A 17,804-nucleotide genomic window follows, 5' to 3' on the forward strand; every position below is an offset into this window, starting at 1 on the left:
CCCTGCCAGGCAGGCCCACCCTCTTGAGCCACCTGTTCGTGGGGATGAGATCCTCGGCGCCTCAACTCCGGCCACCACCTGAGCTCCTCCACCTGCCACGTCCCAGTCACTCTTCAATATCTTGTCAGGTAAGATGACAAGTATTAGAGGTGCTTGCAAAATGAACAACCACTGATCAGTGGCATTAGCTCTTCTGCAAATGCCAGTGATCAGTTGCACTAGCATAACAAATGGCACTGATTAGATACATTTGCCCAAGAGCAAATGCCACTGATCAGTGCACAAACTCTTTGCCAAATGCCACTTATCAATGACACTTACTCTTGGGAAAATACTACTGATCAGTGCCATTTGCTCTTGGGTAAGTGCCACTGAGCAAGTGCCATTGATCAGTGGCATCTGGTCTTCTGCAATTGCCACTCATCAGTGCACTATCCTAAGCATGGAAACATCTAAAAAAGCACCCATGTGCACCCATGCACATTTGGCAGCATCCTAAAATGGTCCTACTACATGCATGTATATCAATCTAGAGCATGCAACACAAACCCTAGCTTGAACATATATGTAGCAATATGAACAACAACATGAACATGATCCTAGCTTGAACATGAACATGCCATTTGCATGAACACAGATCCAAGCAAGACCCTAGCATGACACACAGATCCTAGCAAAGCACACTTGCATATGGGATTCTAGCATGAACACACATTCTAGCATGAACACATATACTAGGAAAGCACTAGCAGAAGAATATTATCCTAGAACACACACTGTAGCAAACAATAACAAATCGGTCTGATTCGATTCGATTGGGATCACATCGAATCGAATCTACTCGAATCCTATCTAATCCTATTGAATCCACTAAGTACTAGCACACATGCCTAAGAAAGAAACCCCTAATTTACATCTACGAGCAAGCATTGGGGATTTTTTGACTCACCGGAGCTTGCGCAGTCGCAGAGAACCGAGGCCGGGTGAAAACCCCGTCGGGAAGAAGAGAGGTGGTGGAGTAGAGGAGGAGCCGGCCCTGGCGACGGCCGGCGGCATCGGCCCCATGCTCATGGCCATTGACGGTGTCCTGGACTAGGGGGTACTCACCAAGTCGTCTCCCGACCAGGTGGATCGGGCCGAGGACCCCCATGGCGGTTTACTCATGGGCCACTTCGGGCAGCCCATGTCGCATTCAAGGAATATTCCACAAGACTTGATGATCAAGACAAGGACTCCTCTCCACCAACGTATTCGACTAGGACTCTTGTTATCCTAGGCCTCCGGTACATTATATAAGCTGAGGCCAGGCTAGTCGATAGATTATTATGACATTATTCATCATACCCTCAGGTTTTAGACCACAACAGATCGATGATCTCGTGGTAGATCAACTCTGTACTTGATACTTCATCAATATAAACAAGAGCAGGACGTAGGGTTTTACCTCCATCAAAAGGGCCCGAACCTGGGTAAAACATCGTCTCCTTCGTTCTTGTTACCATCGATCCGAGATCCACAGCTCAGGACCCCTACCCCGCGATCTGCCGGTTTTGACACCGACAGCCACACCGGAGGTCGAGGAGGACGGCGCGCCGACAGGAGAAAACCCTTGGACGGGGGTCAAGAAAAACCCCTGCCCAATGGGGTCCCAAGAAGCGGCGGTTCCGTCGACGGCGCCAGCGCCGAGCCCACGACCACGAGGTCCGGAAATAGCATCAGAGCAGGAACGACCGGCACCGCATTGGGCGGCCCTCGTGGTGGCCGGCAGCAGATGGGGGAGACGCCAGGTCCCTGCCCGAGTTCTGGAGCCCGGCCACCCAGCGCTCTTGGATGCTGGCGATGCGCTGATCGACAGGGGTCAGAGGACGGCGTGACGGTGGGCGAGGCAGAGCCATCGAAGGAGAGGAGAGGGAGGGGCGGCGAGGCAGCGAGGCGTGCGCGGTGGGAACAGTGCGGGGCGATGACAGGAGAGTGGGAGGGGGGTTATGAGACGTCCCCTCCGTCTCCCGCGCCGCCGGAGGCGTGCAACCTCCTCACACACGTGGCCGCGCCGAGCCAGACTCGCGAGAAACTACCGATTCGACAGTTTTCGCTGGGCCAGGCTGAGGCCTGCTTTAAGAGCATCTCTAGCAGACCCTTTAAAAGTGGTCAAACCCGTAAAAATCCGCGTTTTCAATTTCGAAGTGTCAAAAAACGTTCCGAATAGAGCCCGTAAAAGTGGTCAAACCCGTAATTTTTTTTGTAGGCCCCTGAGAATTCATCCCCACGACCCTTTTATTTACATATTTGGAGGCAAAATATAAGGGAGACTGAAAATCGGTCAACGCTACGCGACAAGAAAATTCCGCCATACGCACATGGGCTCCGATGACCTTCCGCCATGAAACTCGCCGAAAACTCGTTGTTTACAGCTGTTGCGGCGTCGGCCTGCGGAGTAGATCGCAGGAGCAATGGCTAGAGACTCGAGCAACTACGGCGACGAAGGAGCTCTTGATCGATCTGGCCAAGGACGAGCTAGCTAGCTAGCCAGCCTGGATCGACCCCACCACGAACGATTCAGGAGCGATCCAGGCTTGCTAGCTAGCTAGCTCCCGGATCCATCCCGTCACGGGCAAGCTAGCTAGCTCCTGGATCCATCCGGCAACGGAGGAGTTGCTCCTGGATCGATCGGCGACTACAACGGACGACGGGAATTGACTATGAACACGGGCGAGAGGAAGAAGAAGACGTGGGGAAGAATATACGCGAATATTCGTTTTTACGGTTCGAGTTTACGGGGTCTGTTTGACCGCAATTCAAACCGCCTTTTAAAATGCGTTTTCCGCGAACTGAAAACCGCGATTTAAGTTGTGATTTGGGTTTGCCTCGGGCATTTGGCTAGGCCGGGCTGGCGCCGACGCTCATCGACCTCACGGACCCCGAGGACGACGCCGCCTAGGGCAGCGCGCCACCTCGTAGTTTAGGCTGTTTTTATTTTTTTTAAATGCAAATGTGGACGCGTGGACTTTCGCCGGCCTTCATGGCCGGCTTTAATGTTTAATTAATGTAGTTTCTCTTTTTTTAAATATGAAAGCGTTCATTTTTTTTGGCGCCGTCTAAAATGGGTCGCAGACCAGCATTGGGCACAGGTGCCAACCCAAATGCGGAAGCGGGCATCCGTGTCCGTTTGGCCAATCCAAACGGACAAAAAACGAACGAAATCGACGTTCGTTTGGGTCGGCCCGTTAGAGTTGCTCTAAGGTTGGTGCGGACCACGAATCGCATGCAACCAGCCAACCAAATAGGCCACGCACATCCCACGCGGGTCTGGTTGGGCTGCATGCGGGCAACCGAATGCGCCCCAAGTGCTGCGAATGGACCTGTGTTTGTGTAATTCAAGTGTATCCGTGCTTGAACTTCTGACTAGACAAGTACAGGAACGGAGGAACCCCGGGGTGGAATGGTTTGGCCATTTGGGCGCGCAGGCACGCAACGATGGACGTCACGATCGAAGCATTTCATTTCAAGGACTAAATTTCCTAATCCGCGACGCGCCTTTTCCGGTTGGTTGGTTATCATCAATCCATCTGAAGACGGCATCATGGTTAGCCGGACGCATGATTGGCCGCTGGCCAGGAGAAACCCCGGAACATCCCCATCCGTCGCCCTCGCCCAGAAGCCAGAATGCGCCGAGCACACGCCACCGCCTACCACTACCCATTCAACCACCCCGCCGTCGCCGGCCCGCGCCGCGCCGCGCTTCCCTGCACTACCAGTCTACCCCTACGTTGCGCCGGTCGCCGGCGCTGCGCGTCACGCGTGCTGCGCCGTGCGTGACGGCGGACGGAGCGGGCGTTCGGTCGGGCCGCGGGCGGAGCCACCAACGAGCGAACAATAAAAAATTATAACAAGAATAAACAAACAAAGCGCAGGAATCTACGGCGGAAAACAACGAGGGGACGCGGGAGCCGTCCCAGAAAATATCCGGCTCGTCGGCTTCCCCGAGCGAGCGCAAGTGACGGGCGGGCACGCACGCACTCCCTCCCTCCTCTCCGCCCTATCCGACCCGGCCCAACCCAATCCGTCCTCCCCGATATACCACCGGAAAACTTGCTGAGATAACACCGGAGGTGGAGACAAGGGGGAGAGGATCGGACCGGACCGTACCGCCCTGTTTGTTAACCAGCAATCATAGTCCAGCGCCAGAGAGTAAAGAAGGAGAGAAACCCTCCCCTCCTCCTCGTTCCCTTTATCCCCCATTACTCCCTCCCCCCACCCTGACAACCCACCGCGGGCGGAGCTGAGAGAGGGAGGAGAAGAGTGGAGGCTTCGCGGGGGAGAGATGCAGCGGCGGCGGGCGCAGACGTGGGCGGGGGTGGGGAAGACGGCGCAGGCGGCGGCGGCGCACGCCGCGCTCTTCTGCTTCACGCTCCTCCTCGCGCTCAGGGTCGACGGCCGCACCGACTCCTCCTGGTGGTACGCCCCGTAAACCCTAGCTAGCTCCCCGCGCGCCCCCGGCTCGCCGCCGCGTCGATCTGATTCGGCCGGTTGGTGTCGACCCTGGTTGGTTAGTTGCGGGGCGCGAGCTGCTGCTCTGTTTCCCTTTCCGCGGGATGCAGATTCAGTCTAGAGGGTCCAGCGATGCGGATGCCCGCGTTCGCTCCGCGGTCAGACTCCCTGTGCCCGCTCGATTCGGGCGGTGCACTGATCTGTCCTGGGGCGAGTTACTCTGGTTAGGAATGAGTTAGGGAGAGTGATCTAGTGTTAAATCGTGCCTGCCCGTGTTTCAGGTTGGAATTTAGCTCATGCTACCCAGTGCGCTTCTGGCTGTAGCTTCCCTGCTGAATTTCGTGACTTTGAGATCTTGTTAATTCGCAATGGCTGTGTGTTTCTAGGAAGTTTGAGCTCTGATATCAATATAATATAATTAAGGCAACCCAACTGTACTGTACATCGCTAATCAAGGCAACCCAGCTCTACTGTACATGGCTGGTTTGTGTGTGTGCGGTGACAAAGCTAACATCAATTGTTAATCACCTTCTTATTTCGATTACGTAGGATTATATTCATCCCGCTATGGCTATTTCATGGAGTGGCTGCCCGTGGAAGGTTTTCAATGCCGGCCCCTTCATTACCTCATGGGCGTCATGTAAGATTTAGTACTGATTTGGGCAGTTTTTTGTTGTTGTTGCATATGCGTATGCAAGTGTTGTTTGTTTGCCGTGCATTGTATCTGACAAGTCCGTTCCCTATGTGTAGTGGGCTCCTTGTCATTCTGTTGTTGCAGCACCATTGCTAATCGCCTTCGAGCTGCTTCTTTGCATATATCTTGAAAGTTTAAGAGGTACATGCTGAAGTTGCTAGATGAATGAAGCTTTGTCAAATCATATCTTATGGTTTGGTGTTATTGTTATCCCTACTCTATTCTCTGACCCCCCCACCTTGTCTTTCCTTTGTTTTTCCACAGTTAAGAATCATCCAGCTGTTGACATGAAGATCGTGTTCCTTCCTCTGCTGACTTTTGAAGTGATTATTCTTGTTGACAATTTTAGGTAAGATATCTTCTCCTTTTTTGATGCCTACATAGTAGTACTCTACTTTCCATTTTTACGTATACGCAGATGCAATGTTATGCATGAATTTAAGTGGATTTGCCTGTTTCCTTGCTTACATTATCTGTAATAAGTTTGGCTGAAATTATTATAGTTTATCCTGTTAGATTGTAGGTTCTTCTTCTGACTAGGTAACGAGCACAGGTGAAAGCTGTCATGATAATGATATATGTTAGTGCTTCCTGCTCATCATTCTTGTAACTTTCTACCTTGCTCAGATTATATCTGGAATTCTAGACGAATAATCTGTCCACATTTCTAATGTGGTGTGCACCCATCAGAAGCAGTTAGATCCATTTTCGCACAACCCCCACTCACACAAGAGCCATTCAACTAGGGCAGCTTAAGTAGGGAATTGGCTTCATACACATGGGTGCAGTTGCGTTCTATACTGGACAAAAAATCAAACTTGTACCACATGTGCATTTGCAAAAATTCGTGCAAAAATATAACTACATGTCTACTGTCCTAATAAGACCAGATGATTTCAAACCTAGCAGCTATAGGTGTACACATTTGTGGTACAATTTACAAATGATCATACTTTTTCATAATGTTTTTGCAAGTGTACATGTCATAGCATGTTGTACATCTATGTTTTTCTCCACAGATTTTTGAAATGTAAAAATTGCAGTTTTGAAATGATGCAGATGCACCCAGGTGTGGAATCCGCATTCAACTTCAGTGTTTTACCCGGTTAAAAAACTTCAGTGCTGATTGCTGCTTTAGCTAACAACTGTCTAGTAATTGGTCAAACCTTGATGGTACCACTAATTTAGAACAACATGAAGGAATTCCAATTGTCTGTTCACTTTTCTTGCCTCTCCATTCTCAATGTATGCCTTTTGTGCGCTATTTTTCATCCAGAACAAAGTTTCTGAGTAAAATGGTTGTCTCCGTTCCCAAATTGATGTGTTAGAAAAAGTATCAATACATTGAATTTTAGTTTAAGCATTGAAAATGGCAACGACACTGATTCTGAGTTTAGAGTTCTGTTAGATTAGATAGCTTCCATGTTTGCTCCAGGAGACTTAAAATTCCCACACTATTTAAAGAAAACGGAGACCTATATCGTTTACTTTTGGTGGGTATAGATTGCAATGGTGCAGATTAATCGTATACATCTGGTTGATACTGGTGTGTAAAAATAAGCATTTAGAGTTGTATAAAGTACAGCTCTATTCCAATAGATATGTATTATAATATCTACAGCTCTATTTAATTATATTTTTTATTCCATTTATACACACTAATAAGATGATGGTATTCACCCTGAAGTTATGAATTGTAGTTGTAATCATCATTATGCAAATTGGCATCCAATTCTTCAAACTATTGTTATTTCAATCCCTTCTTAGCTGCTTCAGTTATGTAACTTTGGACCTTATTTTTTAAAAGACCACCCTGGATGGAATTGTATACTATCAACCGTAACATAGTTTGTTATTATGTGACAATAATTATGATTGTAGTAACTATGGATCTTAACTTGTATATGTTTCCTTTTATGTGTTTTCTGTTGTTCAGAATGTGTAAAGCTTTAATGCCAGGGGATGAAGAAAGCATGAGCGACGAAGCTATTTGGGAGACGCTTCCTGTAAGTTTTCTCGTACTAGTGGATCCGAAAGTGGAACCTTCTTGAAATTAATCACAGTTCAAAATTTTCTTCCCTGAAGTGAACATATATTTACAACATCTCCTTTTGTTCACAAGGAAAAATAATGCTAAAGAAATACTCCCTCTGTCTCAAAATAAGTGTCGTTGATTTAGTACAACTTTCAACTTTGTACTAACTTTGTACTGAATCAGCGACACTTATTTTGGGACGGAGGGAGTATTTTGATACGGATGCCACTCACTTACAGAACTGAAAGTCATGCAATAGATACCTAACTTTTTGTTTCGTTGGTAACTTTCTATTTCTGTTCGTAACAGATTGTAAATAAAAATATAATGATGTGATGCAAAGTAATTACTAGATTGAATACATTATACAGCCTCTTTCAGATTGTACAGAGATTTGAATTATTCTATGTAGCACAAATCACAAACTTGGCCCAGCTGTTGACATGTCTTGCATCAACTCACCATGAAATAATGCATTGCAGAAATATGTCAGTTAATTGTTAAACCTCAGGACTAATTCACCAAATGTATGGTTGGATCATTTCATTCTCTTTGATATTGATGCTCTAGTTGTAGTGCCCAATTTGTCAAATTATATGAACATACTAACACCCTCTTGGAGCCTTGGCGCAGCGGTAAAGCTGTTGCCTTTGACCATGAGGTCACGGGTTCGAGTCACCCTGCGCAAGCGGGAGCTACGTGCATCTGGCTGCCCTTTTTTTATACTAACACCCTCTTCTTCAGTTGTCGGTTCACACATTGATAGCTTCCAGAATACAAATTTGCCCACTTTATTTATCTGGTAATCATAATTTCTTTAGTTGGCAGGATCATATTATTTTGGACACTGGCAGTGTCCTAAACATTAACCACTAACTTCCATTCTAAAATATTTCAAAAACCCAACTGAGAGATATCAAGCTCCGAAGGTTCAACTATCACTTTAATCATTAAACTGCTGAACAGTCTACAAAACAGTTAGCTAAATTGATGATGGAGGGGCCACATGTCAGTTATCATCTGCAGCCCTCTCTTCCTTCTATTACCTGGACATGGTAGAAGAGAGTGAGCCTCAGCAGAGGTAGTAGGGAGGAGCAGGCCCAGCCCTAACTTGGATCTAGACCAGAGCCTGCACACCCTTATTTTGGATTTTGCTTCCGCTCGAGCAGGGGGGAGGGTCGTTGCTGTCATCTCGATGTAGTTCGCCCAGCTTGCCGTGCCTTGACAGAGGTGGCTTGCTCTGGGCTAGCGATTACACCCAGATTTGGGGAAGGGGACCTCACTTGTGTTGGCTAGTGGTGCGTTCGGTTGGGCTATTGATGATACCGCTTTGCCGTGCATGGATCTGCGCGCATGCCGATCGGCCGATGACAAGTGGCTCACCAAAGATATTTCAGGACAACAATGTTGGCCACAGAATGAGTTGCAGAGAGACCTACGTGTGAGGCCAGCTATTTTTATTTGCTTACTTAATTGGTTTGTTGCTGGCTTGTTGCCAATGTGCTATGTAAGCAATGCATGTCAAATTGGATGACACTCGAGGCAAGAGATAATTTGAAAACTTACTAGTAATACCAACTATTTTTATTTAGGATGCTGCAATGTGCCACGTCAGCATCAGTTGCCAAATAGGTTACTCACATCAGGGAAAAACCCTCCTAGGTTAGTGGAGTGCCGTGCTTTAGGCGTTTTCATAGCTCGAGTGTGTATTCTAGACAGTCTGGAGTTTATGGGTGAAAGTTGAACTTGAGTAATAATTGAAGGTCAGAAAATGGGCATTTTCCACAAAAGACTTGATTAAAACACAACGATATTCAAGTATCCAGTCTTGAATCTAATTACTTCCGTCCGGAATTGCTTGACGCTCAAATGGATGTATCTAGATGTATTTTAGTGCTAGATACATCCTAGATACATCCATTTGAGCGTCAAGTAATTCTGGACGGAGGGAGTACTATTTGAAGGATATTGGTAGAAAAGTTGCAGAAGTTCGACTGAATGTGTCCCGAAGTGACATTTTTTTGCGTGATCCCAGAGTGACATGTTTTTTAAACTGGGTGAATGTTTGAGTGCAAATTGATAAAACACAGCCATGTGGAAGTATTTTAAAAGATAAGTCTGAATAGCATTTTCACATTCAACATAACATATGTTACTCTGTTGTATATCACTGTCAACATTCTTACAGTTTGACTACACAAATTGTAAACAAAATACACTTTTTTATCTTAACTACAGTACAGCCATTAATATTTATCTTATATTAGATGCCTTTGATTTTGTAACCAGCATTTCTGGGTCGCAATCTCTATGGTGTTTCTTATAGCTGCGACAACCTTCACACTTCTCAAGTTATCTGGTAAAGTCTGCTGACTCGCCTTCCAATTGTTACATCATATAAGAACGAGTATCTTATTGTCTTGCCAAGCATCTTATTTTTTTTCAATGGTTATAAACTAGCGGGTGTTTTGAGGCAGCTCCTTAGTTCCTCAAAGCCTTTACCATAGAATTAACAAAGAACATATGCCGTTGGTCAATTGTTTTGTGCTTCTGGATTACAGTTGAATCTTGTTTCTATGCACATGGCTACTACTCCCTCCATTCCTAAATATTTGTCTTTTTAGAGATTTCAAATGGACTACCACATACGGATGTATATAGACATATTTTAGAGTGTAGATTCACTCATTTTGCTCCGTATGTAGTCACTTGTTGAAATCTCTAGAAAGACAAATATTTAGGAACGGAGGGAGTACAATGCTAGGGCTCCATAGTATGGAAGACCTAGGCTTTCTAAGGTTCTTTTATTTATTTACTAGAGCAGTAGAAGGGTGACTTAGGAGTTATAACTGAGACAGTCTTGTTTTGAGACTGCCGAGCAGGTTTTGTGCTCTATAGGTAGTTTCTACTACCTATATACTTCCTGAACCTGTAGGAGTTACATTCTATCAGATCTCCCAAAGCATTACCTAAGTTAATAATTTTTTGTTGGGCCTCCTTCTAATGCACGATATGATTTATAATATTGGCTTATTACATATGGCAGGTGATGTTGGTGCCTTGGGATGGTGGGATTTATTTATAAATTATGGGTGAGACTGACCTCAATAAAATTCTTATTTAACATCTAGTATGTCTAATAGTCTAACCCATCAACTTGTTTATACAGGATCGCAGAGTGTTTTGCTTTTCTTGTTTGTACAAGATGGTTTAATCCCATGATTCATAGGCCTCCTACTCATGGGGAGGCTAGCTCATCATCATCAGCTATTAGATATCGTGATTGGGAGAGTGGTCTTGTCCTCCCATCACTAGAAGACCATGAACAAGAGAGGATTTGTGGTCTTCCAGACATAGGAGGTCATCTCATGAAAATACCGCTGGTGGTTTTCCAAGTTTTGCTTTGTATGCGGTTGGAGGTACATGCCATTCAAATCATATATTACGTAGGAAATATAGTTGATATTAACGGGTCATATCTACTATTAGATGCTGGGCAGATGAAAAACTGCCAGGGGAAAAACGCTTCCTTTCTTTCGAAAGAACATATTATTTGAATTCTGGAAAACATTGGCAACTTATTCTACTGAATCTGAACAGATCTTTGGAATTTAACTAGGGCGTTTAGTAAAAAGTAATACCCCTTCATTAGCTTCATTAGCTAGAAAACTGATTTGATCCGTAATGATCTTCATGACCTTATTGCTGTTAGCAATTCCCTCTTATGATTAGTAGTTTTATTTTATCTGCTTTTCAGGGTACACCACCTAGCGCTCGCTACATTCCAATATTTGCTCTTTTCTCCCCACTATTTATTCTACAAGGAGCTGGTGTCCTTTTCTCGATAGGAAGATTGGTGGAGAAAGTTGTTTTGCTATTGCGTAATGGACCAGTTAGTCCGAATTACCTTACAGTATCATCAAAAGTCCGTGATTGTTTCGCTTTTCTTCACCACGGGTCAAGGTAAAACTGATAGTTACCATGAGCTATTATTATATCAATTTATTTTCTTATTGGCTTATATTGAGTTAATTGCACGTTGGTACCACAATTGGGGCTAGGATAACAAATTGGTACCCCTTTACGTTTTTTTTTGCATGTCAGTACCAAGCCTGGGGCAGATTGTAACAAATCGAGCTAAACCTCGTAAACCCATTTTGACAGGGAAACTAACGAGCAGGGCCCGCTTATCAGGGGCTGACATGGCATGTTGTTTTGCAGAAAATCCCCTTGCTGTATATTTAATCACGCCAATGGGCCTGGGGGGCTGGGTCAAAGTTGACTCTGCCGAGTCAAAACTTGACATGTGGGGCCCTGGGAATAACACTAATCTAACCAGAAGAATAACTTTAGCTAATTTACTTGTGGGGCTGCATGTCAGACTCAGGGGTGTGTTTAACAGAGTAATTAGTCCCTAATTAAGTGTGCCATGTCGGCGCGTCGGGGTTTGGTCGCCGACGATCAAAAGCAATGGTGGAGGTGCATCGGGAGGTCATGGTGATGGCGAGCTCGGGCAGCGAAGGTGCTGGTGGCGCACGGGGCGCTCGTACGCGCGCTGGGGACGGGCGAGGCAGCCAGGGTGCTCGTACGCGCGCTCGGGACGGTCAAGGCAGCAGCACGCGACCGAATCATGACCAGGCAACGAGGGTGATGGGACTCGCGGGAGCTGAGGAGGAAAAGAGCTGCGGGCAGCGGGAATGGGCGGATCTGGCTGCGGGGCACCGTATCTGGCCGACGGTGCAAGGATTCCGGCGGATAGTGTCCAGATCGGCGGTGGGGGAGCTCGGGCGTTCGTCGATGGCCTGCACCGGGAGAGACAGGGAGATGAGAGACCGGGAGTGAGGAGGAGGAGAAGGAACAGGAGGAAGGGGGAGCTGGGCGGCGCTGGGGCGCAGCTGCTGCTGCCGGCGGAGGTGAGCTCTGGCTCGAGCTTGTCGTGATGGAAGGCGTGTGAGGTCAGGGAGAATGGCCTTTTAAAAGCAAATTGGGGCTTTTGCGTGATTAAATATAAAGCAGGGGGGTTTCTGCAAAATGTTGGCACCTGACAAGTGGGCCCTGCTCGTCAGGTCCCTGTCAAAATGGGCTTATATGAGGTTTAGCTGGATTTGTTACGGTCTGCACAGACTTGGTACTGACACGCAAAAAAACATAAAGTTGTACCAATTCGTTACCCTAGCCCCAATTAAGTCGCTTATATTTGGCGATCCACTATGGAGCAATGTAAGTATTCTGCCTTCATGCTGACTTCTGACATGGTAGCTTCGTATATATATTGTTCAGGCTTCTTGGTTGGTGGTCTATTGATGAAGGGAGCAAGGAAGAGCAAGCTCGGCTGTTTTATACTGAATCTAACGGGTATTACTTCAGCTCATTCATACGAACTCATAAATTACGTTAATTTGCTTAGTATGCTGCTATTTGTCTGTCAATGTTTATAAAGTCTCTGAACTAGTTGAACTACTTTGCTGTATCTTTGTTTTCAGGTACAATACATTCTCTGGTTACCCGCCTGAGGTAGTAAAGAAAATGCCCAAGAAGGATTTAGCAGAAGAGGTATCCCTTTTACTGTTTTGTGATTCTATAATCATTTACCACATTAGAGTTTTATTCACCACATTAGAGTTTTATTCACTACCTGTGATTATCAACAAAAGCAACAACTTTCCTACTTGTTCACTTTTAGGTTTGGAGACTCCAGGCAGCGTTGGGAGAGCAATCTGAAATCACCAAGTCTACCCAGCAGGAATATGAAAGGCTTCAAAATGTACTTTCTCTTTGTCTCACTTGTCCAGGCTCATCTTTTCATTGGAATCAAAGTTGTCTGTCTGGTATGTCGTTCATTCTCTGTTGACAAAGCCAAGCAAATTCTGTTCGTTTCAGGAGAAGGTACTTTGTAGGATTTGCTACGAGGGAGAAATATGCATGGTCATACTTCCCTGCCGGCACAGAACGTTATGCAAGTATGCTTCGGCCTCTTGCTCTTGCCTACTCAATCTTTTCGACTGCACATTTCAGTTTGTTGTTAAATAGAAGCTACCATTTTTCTTTGCTGTATAGGTCATGTGCTGAGAAGTGCAAAAGATGTCCAATCTGCCGTAACCCCATCGAGGAGCGCATGGCTGTATATGATGTTTAAACCTCGCTAACTAAGCTGAACATTCCAAATCTGTACATGTGGCCTGTGTGATGTGCATATGTGCTCGATCACAACTTTAAGCTGATTGAGGTCTGCACAACTCCAGAAATGTTCAGCAATATGGAGAAAATATATCTTGTCTAACCAAAAGGAAGGAAAAGATAGCTGCTGAGCATTTTCGGGTTCCAGTTATGTATTATCAGTCTGTAAGTATGTCACCTTGGCTCCTTTTTGTGCCTCATAGATGTTCCCGTTTGACTTAGGTTGTGTTCACTGTAAATAAAAATGTCCCGTTGTTTGTTTTTTGTGCTCCTTGACCTTGAGAAAAAAGAGAGTAAATGTTAAGGCCTGTGGAATGGCATCTCATGGAACAAAGTATCTATTTGGTCTATTGTTTGACCCGCTGAAGTGTGGCCCCTCATGTCGTAAAGGGCTTACGCATTTGTCTGGTTGAGAAAGGAATTGTTTGCGATTGGACTCCAGATATCTATTCCGCTGCAATGCTCAGAAGCTTTGTGCTAATCGTATCTTTTGATGTTGGGACGTACAGTAGGAACAAATCTCCAAAAGGTTGTTGGTTTGTGTGCGCACAAATCACCTCATTACCTGCACACAATTCTGATGGTTTTGGTGGCTCGGGCTTATTTTGTCATGTCATCTCTAATGTTAGTTGAAGGCTAAGCTATGCTTGCATGTTTTATGAGTGGGTTAAATAGGGAGATTCAGATCATTTTAGAATTTCATCTTGCTTGCAAGGTTGAACGTGAAATGTAGGATTGACAGACATTGTTGTGAACTAATTTTCCGCAGGTCAATCAATTCACTCAAAACTAAAAGAAACAAGGTACCTTTGCCGCTCCAAAGTGAATTAGAAAAGCTTACCAACTTGTAGTGCTAAAAAAAAAATAGAAAAGCTTACCAACTTGTATCGCGGATGTGATGTAGCGAATACGAGGGTCAAAACTATCACATAACAAATTAGGGTATATGATGGAGTTTGGTTGGGTTACCTAACAACATCAATTCACAAATCCTAGTGCTGATCGTGCAATGTTTTCACCTTTATAGTACCGGATATATAAAGAATGTAGCAGGCATCTTATTTTTGACCACCACAAAGTAACATGCTTGCATCACTGAAAATTTGTCAGCATGCCAACCTCAGATTACTTTGTTTTGTAGCGCTAGCACCTGTTACAACATTACTGAGCTTACTCCAGCTTAACCTATCTTTTATTGAGTGTAGATCCATGCCTAACCCAGGTTCGCTCGATTTTGGGAGGACTAGCTAGATTCACTCGAATGAGTTCCAGTTACAGCTGTAACGTAACCAACGCGTTGCAGCCGGAACACTTGTTAAAAGCGAGGCTAATGATTAGATAACGTGTGATGATTGGCTATGATGAGATGGCATGTTGACGATGTGCCAAACATGCATGATTTATTGATGTGGATGAGTTGCATAGATAGAAAAAATAGTTGGATAGTGAGGTGAAGCATGTAACTAAAAAAAAGGAAAAATAAAATAAAACAAAATGATGACGTGAACTGTTCATAAATATATATGACTTCGGTATGGATGGAGTGGGAGAGAGACAAATATAAAAGAATGCAATTGTCTCCTAAATAGGAGGTGACATAGGGAGCAATGCACACTGTTGATTCTGACCGCTGATTCAGAGCAACCGTAGTTTTCGTCACTCTCTTCCGTCTTTGGTGCCATGGGCGTTGGAACTATCAATGTCTATGGTCCTAAGCACAATGTTGTCACCCTCTTCTCTCGTTTTAAATCCTCTTTCGCTGACAGGGTTGTAGCACCATTTGTGACCCCCTTGCATCCTCCACCTTAACTATAAAAATTGCCACAATGAAGGTCTATGAAGACTGAAGAGCTTTGTCTACACATTGGTTGTCCACGGGCTATGTCTTCGTGAACTAGAGTTCCAAACTCGCATTTTTTGAGGATTGAAATGTACTACACAACATGCAAAAATATCATTTTGGCGCATTCCCCGAGCCCTCTCACCCATTGCTAGAGCGAAGGAAGGTTTGCAGCCCTCTCCTGTCTCCAAATAGGCTTGCATATTAACAGGTTTCCAACTTTTGGTTTGCTTTCGTTCTTCTCATCATTTCTTTTTTTACTTTAAGTCTTGAAAGTGCAACTAATCCCTAGGTGGTTTTGGTAATTTATAACAATATATAACTCATTGAATTAATATCCCTTTAAGATGATTAAGTTCAATGATTGGCATGGCATGGACTAGAGATGTGGACCCCTCAAAATGCTAAGGACAAATATTGACAAAAGCTCAAAACTCTTCATTCTTATTTTAGTGATCTAAGATCACATTGAGTTCATAGGAAAGCCAAAACTATTAAAAAGGGATGAGGTGTTGCTTAATGGTCTACTTGCTCAAAATGCTTAGTGGTATGCTCCAAAGCCTCAAACCATTTTTTCAAATCCAAATATGTCCTAAACCTAAAGTCAAACTCGGCCCCACCGATTTGATTCATCCGGCGCCATCGAGTTTATTTGACATAGCCATAGTCAGAAACCCTAATCAGTTCGGTCACACCGATAGGGATTTCGGTCTCACCGAGATGGGACTGGAAACTCTGTGTTTCCCTTCGTAACATTTCGGTCTCACCAAAATGAGCGATCGGTCCCACCGAGTTTGCAGTAACTCTCTATTTCTCTTTCGTAACGTTTCGGTATAATCGAAAGGAGCGATCGGTCCCACCAAGTTTGCCTGACCAACTCTCCGGTTGCTTGTTACTGAAATCGGTCTCACCGAGTTGAAGTAATCGGTCAAACCAAGATCAAGTTTTGCCTTAACCCTAGCTCATCGGTCCCACCGAGTTGACCATGTCGGTCCCACCGAAACACCCAACGTTCACATTTTGAACTAAATCAATCTCATCGATTTTATACATTCGGTCTGACCGAGTTGGCTCTTTTGTGTGTAACGGTTAGATTTTGTGTGGAGGCTATATATACCCCTCCATCCTCCTCTCCATTTGTGAGAGAGGCACAAAACGTGCCTACACTTCCAGCATTCATTTTCTGAGAGAGAACCACCTACTCATGTGTTGAGACCAAGACATTCCAATCCAACCACAAGAATCTTGATCTCTAGCCTTCCCCAAGTTGCTTTCCACTCAAATCATCTTTCCACCATAGCCAAATCTATGAGAGAGAATTGAGTGTTGGGGAGACTATCATTTGAAGCACAAGAGCAAGCAGTTCATTATCAACACACCATCTATTACCTTCTGGAGAGTGGTGTCTCCTAGATTGGTTAGGTGTCACTTGGGAGCCTCCGTCAAGATTGTGGAGTTGAACCAAGGAGTTTGTAAGGGCAAGGAGATCGCCTACTTCATGAAGATCTACCCAAGTGAGGCAAGTCCTTCGTGGGCGATGGCCATGGTGGGATAGACAAGGTTGCTTCTTCATGGACCCTTTGTGGGTGGAGCCCTCCGTGGACTCGCGTAGCCGTTACCCTCCGTGGGTTGAAGTCTCCATCAACGTGGATGTACGATAGCACCACCTATCGGAATCATGCCAAAAATCTTCGTGTCTACATTGCGTTTGCCTTTCCAAACCCCTCCCTTTACCTTCGTATGCAATGATTTACATTCCACTGCTATACTCTTAGAATTGCATGTGTAGGTTGAGTGCTTGACTAGTGCTAAGTTGTTAAAACCTACCAAGACTTAAATTTGGGAAAAGGCTAGGTTTTTATTTGGTCAAGTAGTCTAATCACCCCCCTCTAGACCTACTTCTGATCCTACAATTCCCATTTCCCCAAAAATAAACTGAATGGATCCAAGGACAATCAAATATGAGGTGATGCCACCGTTATTAACCCGAACAACGTTGTGGATCATGGCACGCCAAAAAGGGAGGTGGGGAGCGATGCTGGTTGGAGAGTGAAAATGTATCTAGGCCCCGTAGTGGGTTTTGATTATTCATGACAATAAGATTAAGGGACTAATGTTTTACTCTTGAAGCGTTGATCAGTTTAAGTCCAAAATATGGTGGCTACTTGGAACACAATGCTACCTCTTGAGCACTGCGTTGGATTTCCCCGAAGAGGAAGGGATGATGCAGCAAAGTAGCGTAAGTATTTCCCTCAGTTTTTGAGAACCAAGGTATCAATCCAGTAGGAGGCTACGCTCGAGTCCCTCGTACCTACACAAAAACAATAGCTCAACGCAACCAACGCGCTTAGGGGTTGTCAATCCCTTCACGGTCACTTACGAAAGTGAGATCTGACAGAGGTGATAAATAATATTTTTTTGGTATTTTTGGTATTGAGATGCAAAGTAAATAAAGTAAAAGCAAAGTAAAAGAAAAGCAATAATAAAGTGATGGAGATTGATATGATGAGAAAGAGACCCGGGGGCCATAGGTTTCACTAGTGGCTTCTCTCAACAGCATAAGTATTCTA

The 17,804-nt window shown here is 45.0% G+C and overlaps 1 protein-coding gene across 1 annotated transcript; it reads left to right on the forward strand.

Annotated features, from left to right (window-relative positions):
- Positions 1–4,094: 4,094 nt before the first annotated feature.
- On the forward strand, positions 4,095–13,724 carry LOC125550371. The gene is made up of 14 exons (XM_048713352.1): positions 4,095–4,455; positions 5,038–5,128; positions 5,239–5,323; positions 5,447–5,531; positions 7,119–7,188; positions 9,507–9,576; positions 10,264–10,309; positions 10,387–10,636; positions 10,975–11,180; positions 12,498–12,572; positions 12,701–12,770; positions 12,901–12,981; positions 13,098–13,177; positions 13,275–13,724. The coding sequence occupies exons 1-14, from the start codon at positions 4,322–4,324 to the stop codon at positions 13,351–13,353; spliced, it is 1,422 nt and encodes a 473-aa protein (XP_048569309.1). The 5' UTR covers positions 4,095–4,321; the 3' UTR covers positions 13,354–13,724.
- Positions 13,725–17,804: the final 4,080 nt, after the last annotated feature.

The sequence above is a fragment of the Triticum urartu genome, chromosome 4 (genome assembly GCF_003073215.2).
Source record: "Triticum urartu cultivar G1812 chromosome 4, Tu2.1, whole genome shotgun sequence".
NCBI classification, from domain to species: domain Eukaryota; kingdom Viridiplantae; phylum Streptophyta; class Magnoliopsida; order Poales; family Poaceae; genus Triticum; species Triticum urartu.